Below are 13,797 nucleotides of genomic sequence, written 5' to 3' on the forward strand. Positions count from 1 at the left end.
GTGCCCAGTGTGGTCTGGGTGCGGGGACAGTCCTACATCAGGGTTCTATGTTCCATCACAGCCCTGGTTGGGCGGTGGGGGAAACAGGTATGTGAGCATGTATGGGTGGGGGTGGGGTGGGGCTGGGAACCCTCGAGGAGCCCGTGACCTGTGCCCCGATGAGAGACGACCAAGGCAGGGCAGGGCTCGGAAGGTGGCATGGGGTGGATTTGAGAATGAGAAGGACTTGATGGTCAGTGAAAAGTGATAGCCAAAGGAGGGAGTTGGCGGGGGAGGGGGACATTGGGGAGGACCTTCTGGTTTCCTGGGACCAGACTCAGGACAAGGGGAGGTCCGGAGAGCCAACGGAGACTGCTGCAGGTGCAGGTCCTGGAGGATGCTGCGTGGACAAGGGAGCCAGGCCCACGCAAGGCTGTAGGAGGCTCGGGCAGATGCCTGGGGCTCTGCCAGCACAACGCTAGGCACAGAAGAGGCAAGAATGACCGGGAAGGGGCGCCTGGTGGGGCCTCAGTCCATTAAGCCTCTGACTCTTGGTTTTGGCTCAGGTCATGATCATGGGATTGAGCCCCACATAGGGCTCCGCGCTCAGTGTGGAGTCCACTTGTCTCTCTCCTTCTGCTCTCCCTCTCTCAAATAAATAAGTAAAATCTTAAACAAAACAAAACAAAACAATGATTGGCAGGAAGTGGCCAGGCTGCCCCCAGGCCGCTGCTCCATCCTTCCCTGGGCTCCGTCTGGCCCTGGTTTCCGCCTGCTCAGGCTTCTGCCCTTTCACTGGCTGTGGGCTTTCACGCCCTCCCTCAGGCCCCCTCCCCTGAGAAGGGGCGGGGAGAAGGGCCAGTCTTCCTTTCCTGGCCAGCCTCTTGAGAGAGCCCGCAGACTGGGGCCTGAGAAGTGCTCTGCAGTGACTCTCTTCACACACCAGCCTGGGCCCGTAGAGCTGCCAGCACCATGCAGGACGAGGTGGCTCTTCTGGCCACTGTCACCCTCCTGGGAGTCCTGCTGCAAGGTGAGATGGCTCCTGTTTGGGAAGGTGGACGGGCTCTGGACTCCTGCAGCCTGCCTTCTGCCCTCCAGACCCTGGGGAGGGGCTGGAGGGCCCGGGAGGGGGGGGATGGTAGGGGCAGAGGCAAAGTCTGGAACGCCCAGAGTCCTGGGGCCCCATCTCTTCTGGCCTCAGTTGAAGACTGAGAAGCTTGCATGGTTCTGGCTGTGGGTCTCGAAGAGGGGCAGCCGTGGGCCTGGTGCAGCCCTGCTCAAACGGATCCTGCCCTTGTCCTCTCCCACCCTTTTCCTCTCCCACTGTCCTCTTGCTGGGGTTCCCAGGAGAACCCAGCTCTGCCTTCAAAGGCATCCTCTCTATGCTGGGATCCGCATAGAGCTGGACAGGGTTGGAACCTGCTCCCTGAGTCCCCAAAGTGGCCTCTGTGTTGGCCTTTTAGGCTAGCCCTAGAGGACACATTCCCAAGCTAGGCATCCTTGCCACTTGGGACACCGTGACCCTACGCTGTAGGGGCTAGGACAAGGCATAGCCTGAGCAGGGGCCCTGCTGGGGGGCTGAATCGATCTGCTTCATGAGCAAGCTTGTCTCTTAGCCCTCCTCATGCAGCCACCGGGCCTCCTCCAGGTCCTACACTGATGGTACGCATGCCCTCGGCACCCACAGGGCACCTTGGAAGGTATATGGCACCAAGGCCACAGGAGTTGCTGGAAGACAGCTGGGGACAACCAGCACCAGGGCTGTGTGTGCGGTGGGGGCCCCTGTGCATGCAGATCCTCTGGGGCCAGCTGACCCTCCACAGCCACCCATGCTGAAATGGAGGGAGACAGAGCCCCAGGAGGTCCAGGTGGGACTAGAAGTGTCCCAGCAGCAACCACCTGGGGTGAGGGTGAAAGACCCCTCTCCTAGACAAACCCCTCCCCTAGTAGATAGATAGGATAACTAACTGCTTGTTTGCTTTTCTGTAAACCGCTGGCTATTAGGTATGAAATTAGGTTAGGTTATTAATTGTGTGAATCGCTCTCTCACCTTTCTCTAGCCGCGTGGCTTATAGAAATAATAGAGACGCCATGATGACACTCCTCCCTTCCCCCAGGGTTGAATTCAATGTAACTGCTCTTTTGCCTTTCTGTAACTGCTTGGCTTTTAGGGCATGACACTTGACTCCTGTTTGAGCAAGACACCCTCTCCTAATAGCAGGGGCATGGTCATGTAGGCAGGGGGCCACATAGTCACGTAGACAGGATGTCTTTCTGCTGAGTAGTAAGGTCTAACTTCCCCTTTTTGTCTCCCCCTCCCCGCCGCTCTCTTCGCGCGCGCGGGGTCCCTGGAGCCAACCCGCAAACTCCAAGTATGCCTTTTTCAAAAGTTCAAACTGTCCACCAATCCCTTGCACCCCACCCAAAACTTGTTTGTACTTTCCTATAAAAGACCCTGCTTCACTCCGGTCGGGGTGCTCGGTTAGCTGGAGCTGCCGACCACCCGCCGGTACCTGCGTGACAATAAACCTCTTGCTGTTTGCATCCAGTGGCAGTGTTGGATTCTTGGGTAAGGGGATCCGCGGGTCTTTCATTTGGAGGCCCCAGCGAGATCATCGGACTCCTGCCCACGGATCCAACTGACTCCCACCGGGAGGTAAGCTGGCCAGCATTTAGAACTGTGTGTTTTTTGTGTTTTTGTTTCCTGTCGGTATATTCTGGGAGGGTGTCTAACCCGTGTGAATCTGAAGAGTGCCTGATTGTATGAATGTGTTCGTGCGGCTCCACGGCTTCGGCTACGGAGTCTGAGTGGGCTGCACCCTGATTCTCGCGGAACGTCATACGGCATAACGGTCATCTACTCCTTGGAGTAGCCTGGTCCGGGGCTTATACGGATAGACCTTAGCCAAGACGTTCCTAAGCTCCCGCGAGGGACGCGAGCAGGACAGCGCCTGAAAGATCCCCCTCCCCTTGTCGGCAACATCGTACCGGGAAGGGAAACACTACCCTTGCCTCCTGTCTCGTGCTCCCGTGTTCTTGTTTGTCTCTAGTCTTGTGAGGCCTCTGTTTGACCTATACTGCAGGTAGCAATATAGTGTTTGTACAACAGCGTACGTTGTTGGATTGTATTTGTAGGCAGTTTGAGAAGGAGCTGACGAGCTCGGACTTCTCCCCTGCCAACCCTGGGGGACGCTCCAGGGTGTCGAGGGGCCCGATTTTTTGGAGCCCCTCATTTGTCCGAGGGATATATCTGTTTGTCCGTTCCAGAGGATCCCCTCGGCCCTGGACGGAACTTGTCCATCGTGGGGAGATCTCGAGGCTCCTCTGAGCCGGTGGAAATCTTGCTTTCGGTAGCCTACCGAAACCGCGCAGCGACCTTTTTGTTGATTGTCTTGTGCGTGCTGTTCATTGTCCTTGGTGTTTTCCTTGAGTCTAAAATGGGACAGACTGTCACAACCCCTCTGAGCCTTGCTCTAGGCCACTGGAAAGATGTTCGTTCCCCGGCCCGAGCTAACAACTTATCCGTAGAGATCAAAAAGGAGTAAATGGCATACTCTCTGCACTTCCGAATGGCCCACCTTCAAGGTCGGATGGTCTGCAGAAGGAACCTTTAACATCAATATTATCTTGCAGGTCAAGGAGCGGATCTGCGATCAAGGACCTCAAGGCCATCCAGATCAAGTATCTTACATTTTAATATGGGAGAGTCTAGTCAAAGAGCCCCCTGCGTGGGTCTCTCCTTTTGTCCCTTCTAGCTCTCCCCTGCTGCTCTCCCCCCTCCCTCAAACCCTACCTCTCACCCAGTTCCCTCTGCTCCACCGGCGCCGGCTCCCCACCCCACACCGACTCCTACCGATTCCTCGAAATCCCCCCACCTCTTCCTACCTATATCCTGTAGTCCCTACTGACCCTCCCTCGTCCAACAACGATTCCTCTTTGCGACGCTCTAGGCAGGTCCTCCCTCCTGAGGAATCCCCTTTAATAGACCTCCTAACCGAGGACCCTCCACCTTATCATCCTCCTAGGCCGGCATCCAACCCCATGGGGGAATCAGATCATACATCTCCAATCGCTAGCAGAGTTAGAGGCCGGCAGCAGAAACCAGAGCAAGGGGAGACTTCTAGGCTCCTTCCCTTGCGCCAAGGAGGGGAACCAGGGAGCCTCCAATATTGGCCCTTCTCTGCATCTGACTTATATAATTGGAAGTCTCATAACCCCTCCTTCTCACAGGATCCTGTGGCCCTAACCGCTTTAATTGAATCTATCTTAGTTACACATCAGCCTACTTGGGACGATTGCCAGCAGCTCTTGCAGGCTCTTCTCACTACAGAGGAGAGACAAAAGGTCTTTTTAGAGGCCAGAAAGAATGTCCCGGGGGATGACGGGAGGCCCACACAACTTCCTAACGTGATCGACGAAGCCTTCCCTCTGACTCGCCCTGACTGGGACTTCAACACACCTGCAGGTAGGACCCACCTACGTCTTTACCGCCAGTTACTCATAGCAGGCCTCCATAATGCTGGGCGACGCCCCACTAATTTGGCCCAGGTAAGACAGGTAACTCAAGGAAAGGAGGAATCTCCAACCGCCTTCCTTGAAAGGCTTAAGGAAGCTTATCGTAGGTATACGCCTTTTGACCCAGATAGCGACGAACAGAGAGGAAATGTCTCCATGACATTCATCTGGCAGTCGGCTCCAGATATCAGGAACAAGTTACAGCGTTTGGAGAACCTCCAAGATTTCTCCTTGCAGGATTTATTAAAGGAGGCAGAAAAGATTTTTAATAAAAGAGAAACTCAGGAAGAAAAAGAGGAACGACTTAGGAAGTTGCAGGAGGAAAAAGAGGAAAAACTAAAGAAGGAAGCTGAGGAAAAGGAAGAAAAGCGAGAGCGTAAACGAAACAAGGAACTTAGTAAAATCTTGGCCGCCGTAGTGCAAGGCAGTCAGGGCTTAGAGATAGGGAAGTCAGAGAGGGAGGGAGACACAAGGAGACTCCGGATAGAACGGGACCAATGTGCCTATTGCAAGGAGAGAGGACATTGGGCCAAAAACTGTCCGAAAAATCCTAGGAGGAACGCTAAGCAAGTCACAAAACTTATGGCCTTGGATGAAGATTAGGGGTGTCAGGGTCAGGAGCCCCCCCCTGAACCCCGGGTAACCCTAACCGTTGGGGGGCAACCAATCACCTTCTTAGTAGATACAGGAGCTCAACACTCCGTTTTGACCAAGAACCCGGGGCCACTCAGCAACCGGATGGCCTGGGTTCAAGGAGCCACTGGAGGAAAGCAATATCGCTGGACTACGAACAGGAAAGTACACCTGGCCTCAGGTAAAGTTTCTCATTCATTTCTTCATGTCCCCGACTGCCCATACCCACTTCTGGGTAGAGACTTATTAACCAAACTCAAAGCCCAGATCCATTTTGAACCACAAGGGGCCACCGTAACCGGCCCTAATGGGACTCCTCTACATGTCCTCACCCTACAATTGGAAGAAGAATATAGACTGCACGAGAAGCCCTCTCAACCTCAGAGGGACATAAAGTCCTGGCTCACATCTTACCCGGATGCCTGGGCAGAAACAGGAGGAATGGGATTAGCTATCCAGCAGCCCCCCATTCACATACAGCTAAAAGCAACCGCCATTCCTGTCAATGTTAAACAGTACCCCATGTCCAACGAGGCCCATCAGGGCATCAAGCCGCACATACGGCGGCTGTTAGACCAGGGTATTTTGACCCCATGCCGGTCTCCTTGGAACACCCCTCTGTTGCCCGTCAAGAAACCCGGCACCAATGATTACCGGCCAGTTCAGGACCTCAGGGAGGTCAATAAGAGGGTAGAAGATATCCACCCTACGGTGCCCAACCCTTATAACTTACTCAGCACCCTGCCTCCAACCCATTCCTGGTACACCGTCTTGGACCTCAAGGATGCTTTCTTCTGTTTAAGACTGAGTCCACAGAGCCAGCCTCTCTTTGCCTTTGAATGGAAAGACCCTAACTTGGGTATCTCAGGTCAGTTGACCTGGACTCGGTTACCGCAAGGGTTCAAGAACAGCCCAACGCTGTTCGACGAGGCTCTTCACCAGGACTTGGCCGACTTTCGGGTAAGGCACCCCTCCCTGATCCTGCTCCAATACGTTGATGACATCCTGCTGGCAGCTGCCAACGAGGAAGACTGCCGAACAGGTACTGGGGATCTCTTAATGACCCTAGGCCAATTGGGGTATAGGGCATCTGCCAAGAAGGCCCAGATTTGCCAGGTTAGGGTCACCTACCTGGGCTATGAACTATATGATGGACAACGGTGGCTAACGGCTGCAAGGAAGGAAACCATTTCTAACATTCCTGCGCCTCAAAACCAAAGGCAATTGCGGGAGTTCCTAGGAACAGCGGGCTTTTGTAGACTATGGATCCCGGGATTCGCAGAGATAGCGGCCCCCTTATATCCATTGACTAAACAAGATACTCCTTTTGTTTGGACTGAACAACAGCAACAGGCGTTCGATCATATCAAACGAGCGCTCCTTAAATCTCCAGCATTGGGCCTGCCAGACATTACTAAGCCCTTTGACCTCTTTGTGGATGAAAAACAAGGCTTCGCTAAAGGGGTCTTGACCCAAAGACTCGGGCCTTGGAGACGCCCCGTTGCCTACCTCTCTAAGAAATTAGACCCCGTGGCGGCTGGCTGGCCACCATGCCTAAAGATGATTGCGGCAATTGCAGTCCTTATCAAAGACGCCACCAAACTGACACTGGGGCAGCCCCTAACCATACTAGCCCCACATACAGTGGAGTCTTTAATCAGACAACCACCGGACCGCTGGCTGTCAAACGCCCGCCTGACCCATTACCAGTCCCTCCTCCTGGACACGGACAGAATCCAGTTTGGGCCTGTAGTGACCCTTAACCCTGCAACCTTGCTGCCCACTCCGGGAGAGACACCACCATTACATGACTGTCACCAGATCCTTGCTGAGACTCAAGGGACAAGGCCCGACCTGACTGATCAACCTATCAAGGATGCAGACCTGACCTGGTACACAGATGGCAGCAGCTATCTACAAGATGGAAAGCGACGAGCAGGGGCGGCCATCACGACTGACTCTCAGCTTATATGGGCCAGCGCGCTACCAGAAGGTACATCAGCACAACGGGCAGAGCTGATAGCTTTGACCCAGGCCCTCCAACTGGCAGAAGGTAAGAGCCTTAATGTCTATACCGACAGCAGGTATGCTTTTGCCACTGCCCATGTCCATGGAGAGATCTATAGAAGAAGGGGACTACTCACCTCGGATGGAAAAGAAATAAAAAATAAAGCCGAGATATTAGCCTTATTAAAAGCCTTATTCCTTCCCAAAAAGCTGAGCATAATGCACTGCCCTGGCCACCAGAGAGGGGAGACCCCTGAGGCAAGGGGAAACCGCCTGGCCGATACGATGGCTAAACAGGCAGCCCTGGGACCCCAATTGCTAACTGTCACAATACTCACTGAGACAGAAGACATAGATGATGCCACCACTTGGAATTATGAGGAGGCCGATTTGGACTATGTACAAAAACTGGGAGCTGACTACAATCCAGCCCTCAATCAATGGGAATATAAAGGGAAAGCCGTAATGCCCATAAAAATGGCAAAGGAGTTAATAACTCACCTACATCGGCTAACCCACCTGAGTGCAAGCAAAATGAAGGCCCTCATGGAAAGGGCCAACTTAGAAAACTATTTCCCCAAACAAATTTTTTCTTCTTCATCAAGCAGCTGCTAATTGTAGAGCCTGCGCTCAAGTCAACCCTGGAAAGACTGTTATTGGACCAGGTGTTCGGGCACGCGGACGGCGACCTGGCACACACTGGGAAGTTGACTTTACCGAGATTAAACCCGGCATGTATGGATATAAGTATCTCTTAGTATTTCTAGATACCTTTTCAGGATGGGCGGAAGCTTTTCCTACCAAAAAGGAGACAGCTACCATGGTTGCTAAGAAGCTATTAGAAGAAATCTTCCCAAGGTATGGTATGCCTGAGGTGTTAGGGTCTGACAACGGGCCTGCCTTTGTCTCCCAGGTAAGTCAGTCGGTGGCCAAGCTACTGGGGATTGATTGGAAACTACATTGTGCTTATAGACCCCAGAGTTCAGGGCAGGTAGAGAGAATGAATAGAACCATCAAGGAGGTTTTGACCAAATTACTGCTTGAAACTGGCTCTAAAGATTGGGTATCGCTCCTACCTCTAGTGCTCTATCGGGCTAGGAACACCCCAGGGCCTCATGGCCTGACTCCCTTTGAGATTCTTTATGGTGCTCCACCCCCCGCTGTCACATTCTTTGCCCCCGATATCTCCGCTCATGCCCCCTCCCCCTCTATACAGGCCCACCTGCAAGCTCTGCAGTTGGTGCAGCAGGAAGTCTGGAAACCCCTGGCAGCCGCCTATGAAGAAAAACTCGACATCCCGCTAAAGCCACATCCCTATAAAATAGGAGACTCCGTCTGGGTTCGCAGACATCGAGCCACAAACCTTGAGCCCCGCTGGAAGGGACCCCACACCGTGCTCCTGACGACACCCACGGCACTGAAGGTTGATGGGATTGCAGCCTGGATCCACGCCTCCCACGTGAAAGCCGCGCGCCCGGAGGAGCAGACTGAACCCTTTCGGGACTCAGAATGGACCATCCAACGCTCCCCAAATCCACTAAAGATAAGACTCATGCGTCGCTAATCCTTCTCCTTGTTCACTCCTTCCTCCCCTTTGGGGACCATAGTCCACATGTCCCCAAACAATTAACCTGGCAGGTTTGGTCACAGACGGGAGAAGTTGTCTGGTCTAAAACGGGCCTACACGCACCCAATAACTGGTGGCCTAATCTTACTCCTGACTTCTGCCAGTTGGCAGCAGGCCTTGAAACTTGGGACATCCCAGATAAAAGTCCCAACGAGTTAAATGTCAACAATTCACGCTGTCCGAAGATGCGTGACTTTGGGTGTGCTTGTCCGAATGCCCGTTGCGAATTAGCCCACCATGATTTTTATGTCTGCCCTAAAGATGGCAGGAGTCGTGCCCAAGCCTACAAATGTGGAGGATATTTAGAATATTTTTGTGCTGCATGGGGTTGTGAAACTACTGGGGACGCTTATTGGAACCCTACCTCATCCTGGGATCTCATAACTGTAAAACGAGGGTTCAAAAAAAACATGGCAGCGAGGCAAATCTAATACAGCCTTTGCCTCTATATGCCCCAGTAGTGACACTGGGGGACCAATGAGTGCAGGACTATCACTCCCTTTAAACATAACATTTACCCCCTCAGGAAGACGATTTTTAGATTGGACCTCTGGACGTACCTGGGGTCTACGCTGGGTTCTATCTGGTAAGGATAGAGGCGTTGTTTTTAAAATAAAATTAAAAATAGAAGACCCCCAGATACGCCCCGTAGGACCTAATTTAGTTTTACCAGACTCTAAACCCCCCGTGCCTGCCAGACCCCACCAGCCTACCAGACGCCCTCTCACAGTTAGCCCCCCAAAGCCTTCGGCCAGCCAAAGCTCTGTACAGACGTCCCCTGAATCAGAGGCCCTATCAGTCGGAACGGGGGACCGACTCTATAATTTAATCCAAGGAGTCTATACGGCCCTCAATTATTCTAACCCTGATTTTACAGAAGATTGTTGGCTCTGTTTGGTTTCAAACCCCCCCTACTATGAAGGGATAGCCATTAACGCTAACTATACCAACCACACAAGTCCCCCAAGGGCCTGCAATTCACAGGGGCATAGACTCACCCTTCCTGAAGTATCTGGTCAGGGACTATGCATAGGCCCCGTACCCAGCTCACATCAGGCGCTATGTAACACCACCATTTCAAAGATCCACCCCGGTAGCTATTATTTGGCAGCTCCCAATGGGACATATTGGGCTTGTAGCTCCGGCTTGACCCCTTGTATTGCTGCCCAAACCTTAAATATCATCACAGATTATTGCATATTAGTTCAACTCTGGCCCAGGGTAACGTACCACAGTTCAGGTTTTGTCCTTGACTTCTTTGAGCAGGGGCAAATGTTTCGATACCGGAGGGAGCCTATATCCATGACTATAGCCTTGCTATTGGGCATCGGGGGAATGGCAACAGGCATTGGAACAGGGACTTCCGCCTTAATTCAAGGTAATCGACTCATGCAGCTACAGGTTGCTATGAATGATGATTTAGAAGCCATAGAAAAATCAATCACAGCTTTGGAAAAATCCTTGACTTCCTTATCGGAGGTTGTACTACAGAACAGGAGAGGACTAGACCTTCTATTTTTGAAAGAAGGAGGATTATGTGCAGCCTTAAAAGAAGAATGCTGTTTCTATGCCGACCATACCGGGGTGGTCAGAGAAACAATGGACAAGCTAAGAGAAAGATTAGCCCAGAGAAAAAAAGATTTTGAATCCCAGCAGGGCTGGTTTGAAAACTGGTTCACCCGTTCCCCTTGGTTTACAACCTTAATATCCACCCTAATGGGGCCCCTTATCATCTTATCACTGACTCTGTTATTTGGCCCCTGCATCATAAACAAGCTTGTCCAATTCACTAAAGACCGCTTCTCCATAGTTCAGACCATGGTACTGACACAACAATATCAACTTTCAAAACGGTCAGAGTCCCGGACAAGCCTAGAGCAGGAACAAGACGAATGGATATAAGATTCTATCCATGATAAAGAAAAAGGGGGGAATGAAAGACCCCTCTCCTAGACAAACCCCTCCCCTAGTAGATAGATAGGATAACTAACTGCTTGTTTGCTTTTCTGTAAACCGCTGGCTATTAGGTATGAAATTAGGTTAGGTTATTAATTGTGTGAATCGCTCTCTCACCTTTCTCTAGCCGCGTGGCTTATAGAAATAATAGAGACGCCATGATGACACTCCTCCCTTCCCCCAGGGTTGAATTCAATGTAACTGCTCTTTTGCCTTTCTGTAACTGCTTGGCTTTTAGGGCATGACACTTGACTCCTGTTTGAGCAAGACACCCTCTCCTAATAGCAGGGGCATGGTCATGTAGGCAGGGGGCCACATAGTCACGTAGACAGGATGTCTTTCTGCTGAGTAGTAAGGTCTAACTTCCCCTTTTTGTCTCCCCCTCCCCGCCGCTCTCTTCGCGCGCGCGGGGTCCCTGGAGCCAACCCGCAAACTCCAAGTATGCCTTTTTCAAAAGTTCAAACTGTCCACCAATCCCTTGCACCCCACCCAAAACTTGTTTGTACTTTCCTATAAAAGACCCTGCTTCACTCCGGTCGGGGTGCTCGGTTAGCTGGAGCTGCCGACCACCCGCCGGTACCTGCGTGACAATAAACCTCTTGCTGTTTGCATCCAGTGGCAGTGTTGGATTCTTGGGTAAGGGGATCCGCGGGTCTTTCATTGGGAGGGAATATCTGTCAGATTTAGGTTGGGGTCCAGAACACCTGAACAGAGAAACTAAGGCAGGAGCCTGGCCTGATGTAGGGTCAAGAGATCCTCCCCGCCTAGTGGGCCCTGTAGGTGGGGGCCAGAAACTGTAGACCGCAGAGTGTATCCTCTCCTGTACCTGGAAGAATGAGCCACCTCTGCCCTCAAGCCCCAGTTGTGTGCCCTCTTCAGGGACCCCCAAGGTCAAGGTCTGTGTCTATAAAGAGTAGGAGCTAGACATTTGCCTGTGTTTTGCAAGTCAAAGGATTCAGGAGCCAAGTCCTGGGCTTCCGGTCCCTCCCCGGTACAGATGTGTCTGGGGAGGTGGGGTGAGGGTGGGGGGACAGGGCCTCTTGGCATCCCAGGCCCTCACACTGCCCTCCCTCTTGAGCATCTTAGATACAGGGCGGGCCCAGAAACAAGGGGTGGGGGCGAGAGAGCCCCTTGGCTGGCCTTTATTTTCCAGGAGAGCTTTAAAGGGGAGTCGTGACAAGGTCGGCGTGGAGAGGGCGGAGAAAAGGTGGGAACGGACAGAGGGTGCGGGCCTCCGGGCAGGGAGACCTGACTCCCGCCCCTTCTCGCCCCCAGTCTATTTCTCCCTGCAGGTGATCTCCGCGCGCAGAGCCTTCCGCGTGTCTCCGCCGCTCACCACCGGGCCGCCGGAGTTCGAACGCGTCTACCGAGCCCAGTGAGATTTGGCGGGAGGGCGCGGGGCCGGAAGTGAGCGATCCCGGGCGCCCGCAGGGTCCGAGCTCCCCGCCCCACGCCTCCGTCGGCGCCCTCATGCCACCCGCCCCCACCGCAGGGTGAATTGCAGCGAGTACTTCCCGCTGTTCCTGGCCACGCTCTGGGTCGCCGGCATCTTCTTTCACGAAGGTCTGCGCTCGGGACAGGCGCGCCCGCCCCGTCTGTCCCGCAGCCCCGGGTCCCGCGCCCGTCGGCTCACCTTGCCCCGCCCTCCCTCCCCCAGGTACGGCGGCCCTATGCGGCTTGGTCTACCTTTTCGCACGCCTCCGCTACTTTCAGGGCTACGCGCGCTCGGCGCAGCAAAGGTGAGGACCCGGGCGGGGATCGTGGGAGGGCGCCAGGGGCCGAGAAAGCCGGGACCGGACGGGGCGGGTCGGGGGGCTTGTGGGAGGGGCCTGATGGCCTGGCAGGGGGCGGGGCCGCAGGCGCCCCGCCCCCGCTGAGCCCCTCCCACCCCCGCTGAGCCCCGCCCGCAGGTTGACTCCATTGTACGCGAGCGCGCGCGCGCTCTGGCTGCTCCTGGCGCTCGCAGCGCTCGGCCTGCTCGTCCACTTTCTCCCCCGCGCGCTGCAGACCGCGCTTCTGGGACGGCTCGGGAAGCTGCTGCCCAGGGCCTGAGATGGAGGACGCCTGGTCAGCGGAACCGGAGAAGGGCCGGAGCTTCCGGGAGGACATGGGAGGGGTGCTCGCTCCATCTCTGTCTCCAATTAAAGTGTCGATGGCTGGACCACGGACGCATTATCTGGGTCGGAGGGGTTCGCGCGCCGCGTGCCGTGGAGCCCAGCCCCGAGCCGCGGCGGCCGGTGGGCTTCCCGGAGGGTGGGGTGCTGCGGAAGGACAGGGCCCTCTTTGGCCCTGGGGCAGCCCTTTTCGCCAGGGTTCACCCCACGGCTCCTCTTCCCTGCGTTCTACGCTTTCCTCGCCTGTCCCCTCCTCTAAGGCCTGCTGCCTCTTCACTGTCCCCCTACCGCCCTCTTCCTCGTCCCCTGGCTTTCACAGCTGACACCAGGGACATTTTCCGGTCAGCACTTGGTGCCTGGCGTCCAGCACGGTGTAGATGTTCAGACACCCTGGCGCGCAGCCGTGGGGGCGACGACCAGTGCAGGCAACGTAGCTGTGACAGGCGCTCTGGGGGGCGGGGGAGGGGCGCCCGGGTGCCTTGGGTGACCAAACCTGGACAAGGCCTGCTGGCCGGACAGCGTCCCTAAAGAGGAGATTTTTTAGCCCAGTCTGCAGAAGAGAGGAGCTTTCCAGGCTGGGCAGCCGCGCGTGCACAGGCCCCAACGTGGGCGGGAGACCCTAAAATATGTCAGATCCGGGGGGGTGGGGAGCGTGGCGGGATGAGCCGGGCCTTGGGGACTGAAGACTAGAGCAGGGCTGGGACTCACGAAGTGGGAGATCCGGGATGCCTCGCGTTTGAGAGGAACAGGCAGTTGGCGGCGGGACGATGGGTGTTAGGGGACGTGCTTGGCTGGGGGCGGGGGCAGTCGTCCGGAAGCGGAGGCGGCTTTGGGCTCCCGGCCCGGGATTCCGCACCGCCTCCACCCTCGAGTCACCGCTCCCCAGGCCCGGGCCCTCGGGGAAGTGCGGCTGAGGTCGTGCGGAGCTGCGCGGCGCGGCGGGCCGAGGTGGCCGCGCCCGGCCTC

General features: G+C 55.0%; 1 protein-coding gene across 2 annotated transcripts; it reads left to right on the top strand.

The window, feature by feature from the left end:
- The first annotated feature begins 586 nt into the window (after window positions 1–586).
- On the top strand, window positions 587–12,878 carry LTC4S (leukotriene C4 synthase). Of its 2 annotated transcripts, none has more exons than XM_045069276.1 (5): window positions 587–1,009; window positions 11,993–12,092; window positions 12,210–12,280; window positions 12,375–12,456; window positions 12,616–12,878. In XM_045069276.1, the coding sequence occupies exons 1-5, from the start codon at window positions 952–954 to the stop codon at window positions 12,767–12,769; spliced, it is 465 nt and encodes a 154-aa protein (XP_044925211.1). In that variant the 5' UTR covers window positions 587–951; the 3' UTR covers window positions 12,770–12,878. The 2 variants fall into 2 exon arrangements, with proteins under 2 accessions (XP_044925211.1, XP_004759067.1); XM_004759010.3 differs by having other exon boundaries at window positions 591–1,009; window positions 12,628–12,878.
- Window positions 12,879–13,797: the final 919 nt, after the last annotated feature.

This window comes from Mustela putorius, unplaced genomic scaffold, assembly GCF_011764305.1.
Source record: "Mustela putorius furo isolate JIRA1106 unplaced genomic scaffold, ASM1176430v1.1 tig00003923_pilon_pilon_pilon, whole genome shotgun sequence".
Taxonomy (NCBI): domain Eukaryota; kingdom Metazoa; phylum Chordata; class Mammalia; order Carnivora; family Mustelidae; genus Mustela; species Mustela putorius.